This window comes from Carassius gibelio, chromosome A4, assembly GCF_023724105.1.
Source record: "Carassius gibelio isolate Cgi1373 ecotype wild population from Czech Republic chromosome A4, carGib1.2-hapl.c, whole genome shotgun sequence".
NCBI lineage: Eukaryota > Metazoa > Chordata > Actinopteri > Cypriniformes > Cyprinidae > Carassius > Carassius gibelio.
Genome location: NC_068374.1, coordinates 2,112,117 through 2,122,505, shown reverse-complemented (window position 1 = coordinate 2,122,505; position 10,389 = coordinate 2,112,117). Strand labels below are relative to the sequence as shown.

The window sequence follows — 10,389 nt, the reverse complement described above, 5'->3', positions numbered from 1 at the left end:
ATTGAAGTGTGGTTCCTGAGGTGCCCTTTTGCCAATAGGGTTGATAGGAGGATCTGGTGGTTAACTGTGTCAAAAGCAGCGGACAGATCAAGCAGGGTAAGTAGTGAAGATTTGGATTCCGCTCTTGCCAGTCTTAGAGCTTCAACGACTAAGAGCAAGGCAGTCTCAGAATCGGATTTACTGATGAGATGCACTTGACAATCCCATGCAATTTATTGTGCAGCCCAAAGTTTGTTTATCACAAAGTAGATGAGGAAAACTAGGATGCCGGATATATTCAAAGCACCGCCATTACTGTCTAGAGTGCGTGGAATGGTGCGCTGTGATTGGTTGTTACTGTTTACAATGTGTGGAATGTTGCGCTGTGATTGGTTGAGCAGATATATCACATTGTGCAGAGAAAATAAGGGAGAAAACATGACAGAATAACTCGGATAACGTGGATATCACATTTTGCGTAAAATTTACCGACCAGACATAATACTGATTTTGGTAGTAACTCAATAAAAAAAAGGCATTTATCACGGTTTGGTACCAAACTTTTCATATTTTAATATAAAATGATAAGGCAAGATTTACTGAACAGGGCAAATTGGCATGTGATCACAATCCCATAAAAGCAATGGTGGGAGTAGAAAGTTCATTAAAGAACACTGAAACAAACGTCTCATTTCCGTAATGACAAACGAATAATGAAAAAATAATGGTGCAAACCTTAAATTATATTGTGTAATTTATTTAAATCCCCCTTCTCCTGTAAATTTTGTGTCTAAAAGGAAAACTCTTACAAATGCAAATATAATAAGTTAAGCCCCCAAAATAACTGTACTTATCATTGCTGATGTTTCGCTGCATGTCTGGGGAAGTTGTGGCCTAATGGTTAGAGAGTCGGACTCGCAATTGAAAGGTTGTGAGTTCGAGTCTCGGGCCGGCAGGAATTGTAGGTGGGGTGAGTGCATGTACAGTGCTCTCTTTACCTCCAATACCATGACTTAGGTGCCTCTGAGCAAGAACCGAACCCCCAACTGCTCTCCGTGTGCAGCAGCATAAATGGCTGCCCACTGCTATGTGTGTGTGTGTGTGTGCGTGCGTGCACGAAAAGCAGAGCACGAATTCCGAGTATGGGTCACCATACTTGGTTGTATGTCACGTCACTTTAGTATATCCTGCCATTAGTTTTTAACACGAGAGTTTGCGCTGGCACACGCTGTTATTAAATCTGGCTCTTATAGGTTAAACTGGGCTGAGTATACAATTAACATATAATTTCAACTCCTTCTTGTGTTGTAAATGATCTATAAACTACTTGTGAAGTGCCAAATAAAAAGAGTGAACAGATGAGGGCAGAATAAGGCTTGTGTTCTGCTGTGATATTACTGTAATTACTAAATAAGTGTGAATATAAAAGTTGATGACATACCTCATACTTTGTTTCTAAATAAGAACAGTCATAACGGTAGCAGTAAGTGTATGGCCCTATATCCAAATCCAGAGAGGTTAAAATAATGGCAATGCCGGCGGTTATAGTACTGAAAATGTTCATTCCAAGTGAAGCATTCACCTATAGGGAGAAAACAAACATAAAACAGATTAATAAATTAGCAAAAACTTTAAAGCTATGAGTTAACATAGATGGGAAATTATATAGAGTGCTACAAATACACTACTTGAGGTAGTAGAGAAGAATAAATAAATTATAAATAGCCTTAAGCAGCAATCATCATGATTTTACAGTCCAATCAATCTTCAACAAATATACTGTTAAAGATACAACTGGAAATTCTTCCTCTTACTGTTAGTAAAACAATCATTTGTGCAATTTTTTACTGTCTAAGATACAGTGTGTGATCATGAGATTATGTGGTTTAAGTGAAGTTTAGATGAATCACATGTCATAGCATGTGGAGTGTGAAGGTGTGGAGTTATCATTGGAGCAGCTCAAAATTTCAGCTTAGACAACATGGGACTTAAAATTAGCCTTAACTATACTGGAAATAGGGCTGGGATAAACAATTATTTTTTTCAGACCGATTCGATTATCTCCCCATTAATTGACTACTAACAATTTATACATGTTGATTTACATATCTGAATGAAAAAAAAAACATGAATTCCTTAACATTGCAATATATGTTTATTGCTCTAAAAATTACAAAATAAAAGACTGACTAAGAATGCATTACTTTGCACTTGTATAGAAATAGCATTCAATAAAACCTTGGAGCCTTGAAAACACATAGCTTACTGAAACAAGCATACTGAACACATAGGGCCTAGCTTACTGAAAAAAAGTTCTTCTTTCAGATGAAAATAACAACAACTTGATGTCTAGCATTCAATAAAAAAGGTCACCCAAAATACTTGTTTAGAGCAATTGAAAGAATACAGTAACCAATGTAAACTTGAGGGGTTTAAGCTAATACAGAGAGTGTTTTTCCAAAAAATAAAAATTATAAGAAAATTAACAGTGGGAGCCAGCAGCCTGTCATGGAGAGAAAAAAAAAATCTCTGAATGCTCCACGTGAAACTTTGGCTTTCTGCCATTTTTCTATCGTGTCTAATGATTTTGGTTAATATGCACGAGGGAGAGAGAGAGAGAGAGAGAGAGAGAGAAAGAAAAACAGCGCTCGTGTAGTTTGAAGATTGTGAGTGCGCGAGAGCGCGTGAAACTTTGGTATTTCGCCCTTTTTCTATCGTGTTTAATGATTTTGATTAATATGCACAAGGGAGAGAGAGAGCAAGAAGCGCTCGTGTTGTTTGAAGACTGTGAGTGTGCGCGCATAGCCGGGGATCTCTCGCCCTGTCATTCTATTCTACATCACTCACCGAAAAAAAATCAATGCAGAAAAAACCCTGGATTGGTTATATAATGTTGGACAGAATGTTGATCTGGCCATCGCGTATATTCAGCACACATAAGGTAAAACATTTTGCAAACGTTTTTTAGAGAAATAAAAACAGGTCGACGAATCGATGCGCATATTTTACGTCAACGTATTGTTTGCGTCGACATCATCGATGACCTCGACGCGTTGTCCCAGCCCTAACTGGAAAACTTTTTTGGTATGTCAATTCCTAGTTTGCATTTATGCTTTACAATTCTTGCTCACAGACTAGAGTACAACTTAATCCACAAAATGTAATTTTTTTCTTACAATAATTACACATTTTATTCTTAACACACTTTATATTTGAGCAGAATCCCAAAGTGCTACAGATTAAAACAAAAATAAATGTTAGGAATCAATCAAAAGCTCTGTGCTGTGTACATACCAAACACAAACTGGAGGGTGAACTAATCTTATTTTCGGCAGCAATGCAGAGTGAGCCTGCAGTAATGTACTGAGAAGAGAAAGACAAAAAATTAGGCTTGCGCTGGAATATGTAATTTGTATTGAAAGATGGAACTCTTAATTGTATGACTGTTTCTTACGATGACAGATCCCCAGTAAGGCAGTCCACTATAGACAAAGCCAAGACTTGCATAAACTGTAGACACAATGCCTAACAGGAGAGTCAGCAGACCAATCATAATCTGGACCGTCTGTGAGGGACAAAAATAATTCAGAAAGTGTGAGAAGGACAAGAGTCTTTCATGAGGGGAAACAATATAATATATACAATATAAATTAGTCGGTCACTGTATTAGCGGATATGTAAGATTGGATTACTGTACATTTGTTGATAGTTTGCCACTCCTAAAACTTTGTTTAATTGAACTGTTTTACTGCGTAAATGATAAACCTGATCTTATATTGGTCACATTCTTCAATAAATAATGTGTTTGCTTTGTTAATGTGTGAATAAATAAAATTAAATTTATTCATGAACATTTCTTCCCTCACACTGATATGCACAAATGAAAACCAATTATTTGGGTAACGAGACATTTCTCACCCCAAGGGCTTTCGGTTGGCCTTTGAGAAATGCCTGAAGTCCATGAAGAGGTGAAACTCCTGCCACCTGCTGTTCATAAACAGGAGCATTTGTTGATTGTGTTAGCGGTTGCAGCTGGATGACGAGCGTTGAAGAGGTCATGGGTATGACAGTGCTGGACATTCTGGTTTCTGAATCTCCAAATGACCTGTACAAAATCAGAAATAAAGGGAGCTGATCTAATGTGAAGAGCAAGATTGTTCTAGCGTTTCAGACCTGCAGTTGCAAAAGCACAATCACCTCGTTTTTTTAGTCTAGATCTAGGCACGATGAGCAGACAGATACAGATGGAGCAGGTTTGTTAGGTACTAAGGGACCAAATTATTGAGGGCTTTATAAACAAATAATAGAGTTTTAAAATAAATTCTATGTTTGATGGGTAACCATTGCATATGAAATAGGAGTTACCGACTCATACTTACGGGACCCAGTAAATTGTATTCTAGCAGCTGTGTTTTGCGTTAGCTGTAGACAGGAGAGGGTGAGACTGAGAAACCCCATAATAAATTGAATTACAATTATCTAAAGATTATTTGTACGTTTGTTAAAAATGGAAGCCAGAGGTAGCATGTACAGGGTCAACATAACTGGCCCTAGTATTGATCCCTGTGGAACTCCACAATTAAGAGGTATACTAAAGGAGGTCTGTAGACCAATATGAACACTTTGATAATGTTCTAAATAATGTTCAGTTTCTTGCACAGAACGATCTTTTTACTTGTTAAGACCTCAATTTATCATCAGGAGCCAAAGCTATTAAAGGGGTCAGTTAGTATTAATCCTCAAATGTCAACTACACATCGGATTGGTTTATTATTTGCTTGATAAAAAAATATGAATATGAATGGTGTTATAATGTTATACTAAAAATAAAATAAAATATTGGAAAAAACCCTTAAGAAAAAAATGCATCTTAAGCATGCAGAATAACATAAGTGGACTTTGAACACGCCTTCAACACGCTCTTAAATCCAAGGTATCCAGTTCAATCATGCAGATAACAAACAGTTATTTCAACTATATTTAGTTCAATTAAACTTCTGTCATGACAAACTTTGAGCCCCCAGCACTTCCAGCAACTCTACTCTCCGTCACACGTGACTTCACGGGAATTCTCCTCCACAGCATCAAACCACAGCGCCCCCTAGCGGCAGGCAAGACGTAATTCCACCTACTCTCATTCAACCGATCTCTCTTCTCTATGCTCACATTTCGTTCATAACTCCTCTCACAAACATCCTTTCATCCCAACATCCATTCCTATACCCTTCCTTTCAGCTGATTACAGCAATATGGCTCACAGCCCAAAGACATGCAGGCTGGTCAAATTGAACAGTCTAAATTGTTCCCCCCTTGACTCGTATGTATTAAAGACTTGTGCACGGATTGATTTTATGTATTAACTGATTTTGCCATGACATATAGCCTCATATGCTGGTATGGCTTAATAAGTAAATAGAAACTATCAGAAATACGGCTACATGTTTTCTAATAATTTTCTACAGCTACTTCTAAATTCAAGATGCCCATTCACTGTCCCTCATGCCACCCAAAACTAAAGGAGGGACACGTCTTCTGTATTCTTTAGTCTTCACTCATGCAGACCAGCCGGTCTCCCTTCAATTCTATTTAAATCTTCTTTTCATTCTCTACCTCCCAACCTCCCTCCCTCCCCGCATCTTGCAACATGCCCCACTCACAAACATCCTTTAATCCCAACATCCTTTTTTCCACCCTAACTTCAGCTGTTTACAGGAATATGGCGCTGTGTTTCTAATTATCTAACTAATCTGACAAGCACCGTGTCATAATGTTGTTACTTCTGCTCAAATAGCATTATTAAATCTGCAGCTATCACCACCGCCACCACCACAGCGGTACCTCAGGTGGATGACCTCACAACTAACAACAGCACCACCTCTATAGTGCCCAGCGGTCGAGCCTGCAGTTAACAACAGCACCACCAGAAGCGCCTCAGGTGAAGTGATCATTCAGCTACAACAGCACCGCCAGCAGTGCCTCAGGTGAAACAATCATACAGCTACAACAGCACCGCCATCAGCGCCTCAGGGCGGAATGATCATTCAGCTACAACAGCACCGCCACCAGCGCCTCAGGCGAAACGATCATACAGCTACAACAGCACCGCCAGCAGCGCCTCAGGTGAAACAATCATACAGCTACAACAGCACCGCCATCAGCGCCTCAGGTTGAATGATCATTCAGCTACAACAGCACCGCCACCAGCGCTTCAGGCGAAATGATAATTTGGGTTACAACAGCACCGCCATCAGCGCCTCAGGTGAAACGATCCTACAGCTCCAGCAGCACCACCACCAGCGCCTCAGTCGAAACGATCGTTCAGCTACAACAGCACCACCAGCAGTGCCTTAGGTGAAACGATCATACAGCTTCAACAGCAGCACCTCACATAAAACAATCATTCCACTACAGCAGCAACACCACCACAGCCTCAGGTGAACGATCACACAGTTAACAACCGCTCCACCTAGACCTCAGCAGAAGGGACCTCAGCCATCTGCACCACCTCAGCAGCGCCTCAAGTGGACGTACATGCTCCTAACAACATCATTGTTACCTTATTCAGGCTAAGATTAGTCAGTGAGAGTGCACAGTCCTAAGTGCATGTGTAAGTCTGCTGACTGTTTCTATAGCAACAAGGAAGCTTCTAATAGCAACTCCAGTGACGTGCAGTGTTTGGCTCTTTCATTCAGAAGGTGGGGCTTCCTGTGATTAAGCGACCTATTGAGCATTGCATGTTCTATACTGTTGCTCACACAGACCAGCCGGCCTCCTTCAACCTCCAATTCTATTTCCAAACCTCTTTCCATTTCAACCCCTCCCTGCATCTTGCAATACACACCACTCACAAACATCCTTTCACCCCAACATCCCTTCTTCCACCCTTCCTCTCTCCCTATCTTCCCTACCTCCTCCCCCCTCCTATCCTCTCATCCCAACATCCCTTCTTCCACCCTTCCTCTCTCCCTATCTTCCCTACCTCCTCCCCCCTCCTATCCTCTCATCCCAACATCCCTTCTTCCACCCTTCCTCTCTCCCTACCTTCCCTACCTCCTCCCCCTCCTATCCTCTCATCCCAACATCCCTTCTTCCCCCTTCCTCTCTCCCTACCTTCCCTACCCCCTCCCATACCATCTCATCCTCAACCCCTCCCCACTCAAGACATCCTTTCATCCCATCATCCTTTCTTCAGCCACTGTCAGGGCTGCCTCTCTTCTACAGGCGCCTCCACACCTGTGCATTCCGTGATGGAGCCACGTGAGAAACTCCTGCTCTCATAACCCTACGATACCAGCAGACTGACCTGCAAAGCACCTCCGCACTCCTATCAAGAATGTGACATAGTCGACAGGCCACTAGCTAGAAGAGCTGTTTATAGATGCAATACCCTAAGTAGGCTTCAGCAGTTAATATGGTGGTTGCCCGGTTGATTCGAACAGCCTCCGGAATTCAGTTCCTACAATCCATAGTCAAGAGCAGTCTCCACAGCATTATGAAATGTGTCCCATAGTCATAATATAACATCCTTGGGGGTTTGAATAGTCCGATTCTACTCATCTGCTTAGAGGTTGCAGTAGAAATTGGAAAAATAAAATAAAACAGTTATGCAAATCATGCATAGGCCAACTTAATATACTCAACAACAACTCCTTCTCCGAGCAACTCCTATACCACGACTCCTTAATCTCGTAAACCGACTCTCGTCTCGTTTCCCATTCCAGAAGTTAGACTTGGCTCCGTGCATCTCTCGCCGGTCATACCACTGACCAAACACCAAATAGGTTTCCCAAGAAGCCATTCTTAATCACCTTGCTCCAAGCATGATCTTCACGATACCTCTCCGGCCAGAACTGTCTTAAAGCTTCCTTCCCATCAACTGACCCACTGTATATCTTCAACTTAACATCTCACTCTAATTCTTTCCTCAGATCCCCACGTGCATTTAAACCTACTTGAGGGATCAACTATTCCTTCGAATAACCACTGGCTGCGATTGCCCAGCTTCTCTCTTTCCAACACATTCATATTTAAAGGCTTTCGAAAAACAGAAACCCATGTTAACCATCTAACGCCTTAACTAATCAGCCTCTGCATCCTCTCTGTACGAACAGGCATACTGAGCTCACATATCTCAACTCTTCCCAAATTTGGGGGTCCTCATTGTCTGGCCTAAATATAATCTAGAGACGGTACCCCCACCCTGAGTCTCTCTGAGCCCTCAATTCAAGATGCCCTGATCAACCTGACCATCATCCCATTCCCTCGACCCCTTCATCCTCTTTCTACTCTTCCCCAGTTGCATAGCTGGTTTGTGGCGTGGTCCTAGCTAGTGAAATGGGGTTAAGTGAGGTTAACTAAAGCTCGGGAGCAGGGCCATACCTCAAACAATCACCTGACTTCCAAACCTCCATATATACCGGGCCACCTCACACCGCACTGCTAGTCTCGTTCTCTCGAACCCACCCTTCCCTCCCTTTCTCATCCATTCAGCCAACCTTATCCCACATTATATTTCTATCAGGTTGTATCAGGTGGTCCTCATTGTCTGGCCTAAATATACGCTAGAGACGGTACCCCCACCCTTAGTCTCCCTGAGCCATCAATTCAAGATGCCCTGATCAACCTGACCATCATCCCATTCCCTCGACCCCTTCATCCTCTTTCTACTCTTCCCCAGTTGCATAGCTGGTTTGTGGCTGGTTTGATTAATCACGCAGCCCTATCCACCTTAATTTTCAAAGCTGCAGCAAGCTGTTTTCTGTGCATGTGTGGGACTTACAGTTCATCTGCTGCTGTAGGGAAAAGAGTGGTGGAACTATGATGTCACTTGGTTGGAAAAATCCAGAAGCGAGTTCGCATTTTAGCACTTTCGGTTCCATCGTCCCAGAGTCAATGGGTTATTTGAATGGGATTTTGGTTAAATCCCTTAAATAAGTTCCTTGGTTCACACAGGCTCAAGATATTTTCATAAAACACACCAATTACACCCTACTCGAGATTTTTTAAAACCGTTACATTTCTTAAAAAAGAAGGTTGTTAGGAGATTGCTAAATGGGACTACATGTGCTGTCGGAGACATAAAACAGCATCACAGTTTTTATCAATTTACAGTATTTTCCAGTCGTAATTTAATTTTTAATGCAATTAATTGTAGAATAACCAATTAATATTTTCCTGCATTTTATATTGTTGTTAAAAAAAAAATGTATGTCCTAAAATGCATCACAAGTCTTGGGATGGAAGATGATTGTTTTATCGCTTTCCCACTAATGCAGAGACTTCAGGTGTCTTAAGGTAAACTCATATTACCATTATTCCATGTTAACACTACATTTAACGGCTTAGTCACGGTGAAAGTGAAACTTTAATGATGCATAAAGCCACATTGAATTTAAATGTTTACATCCACATGAAGCTGTTACGGAGCACATAGATTGAGGATTTTCTAGAAGCAAAGATAAAATAAAATTTTGTGTAACTTAACTACCCTAACAAAGCTGAAATGTGGTACTTTCTTCACTAAAATATCCTACCATATCCCCAAACTCGCTCACTCTGCTGTTATTTAATAGATTAAAAGCACTAGAATTGTATTGAATAGTTCACAGTGACACGTTTTTAATTAAAATATTCATATAAATCAAGGATTTATTTAATTTTAATACATTCATTTATTTAATTCACTTTACTATTTATTATTAATGTCTCATTTCAGTTTTAGTTTGGCTCTAGTTTTGTATTTATTCCAGTTTATATGAAAGGGTTAATGTAGTGTGGATTAAAATTCATATACAGAGTAAATCCCTTTTACTGAACAGGTTAAAATAAATCCCGCTATTAAGTTCTGGCGGTTTTATTTAGTTTTCAACATTCAAAAGTTATATTATTTTGTGAAGATTATCTTGATATCTCTGACAAAACAGTTTTTTTTTTCAATAACCCAAAAAGCCTAAGGAAAAATCCTACAGTCTTTTTGTGGACGGAACCAGTGACAACAACCGCCTACAAAGTCGTCCCACTCTATAACGGAAAGAATAACAAAGTGCAGTAAACGGTAAAACTGTCTAAACATGTTTTAATAAATACATTTTGTGATAAACGTTATCTGTTCATAAACTGTTTCTGACTCCTCGAGTTAACAGCTCACAACTCAAGTTCAGTGTCCTAAACACACAATTATTGTGACATTTAGTAGAAACACACTGGACTTAAAGACAGAACCTTTATTTGCAGCAATCAGAAATGCGGTCTTATCACAAGATGAATTTTTAGTTTCGATTTACAAAGGGTTAGCGTGGATTCAAATTCTCATACAGAGTAAATCCTTTTCACGGAACACGTTAAAATTAATTTTGCTATTATCTGGCGCTTTAAATTATTTAGGCTTCAAAATTGAAGTTACATTATTAT

The 10,389-nt window shown here is 40.2% G+C and overlaps 1 protein-coding gene across 1 annotated transcript in view; it reads right to left on the bottom strand.

Moving 5' to 3' along the window:
• Window positions 1-10,389, bottom strand: part of LOC127968287 (membrane-spanning 4-domains subfamily A member 4A) — a 35,094-nt gene that overhangs the window by 19,486 nt on the left and 5,219 nt on the right. Inside the window, exons 2-5 of the mRNA XM_052569394.1 lie at window positions 3,898-4,084; window positions 3,434-3,544; window positions 3,274-3,342; window positions 1,421-1,561 (exon numbers count right to left, since the gene is read on the bottom strand). Of these exons, the coding sequence (XP_052425354.1) occupies window positions 1,421-1,561; window positions 3,274-3,342; window positions 3,434-3,544; window positions 3,898-4,059 (483 nt within the window). The 5' untranslated portion in view covers window positions 4,060-4,084. The remainder of the gene's footprint in view (window positions 1-1,420; window positions 1,562-3,273; window positions 3,343-3,433; window positions 3,545-3,897; window positions 4,085-10,389) is intronic.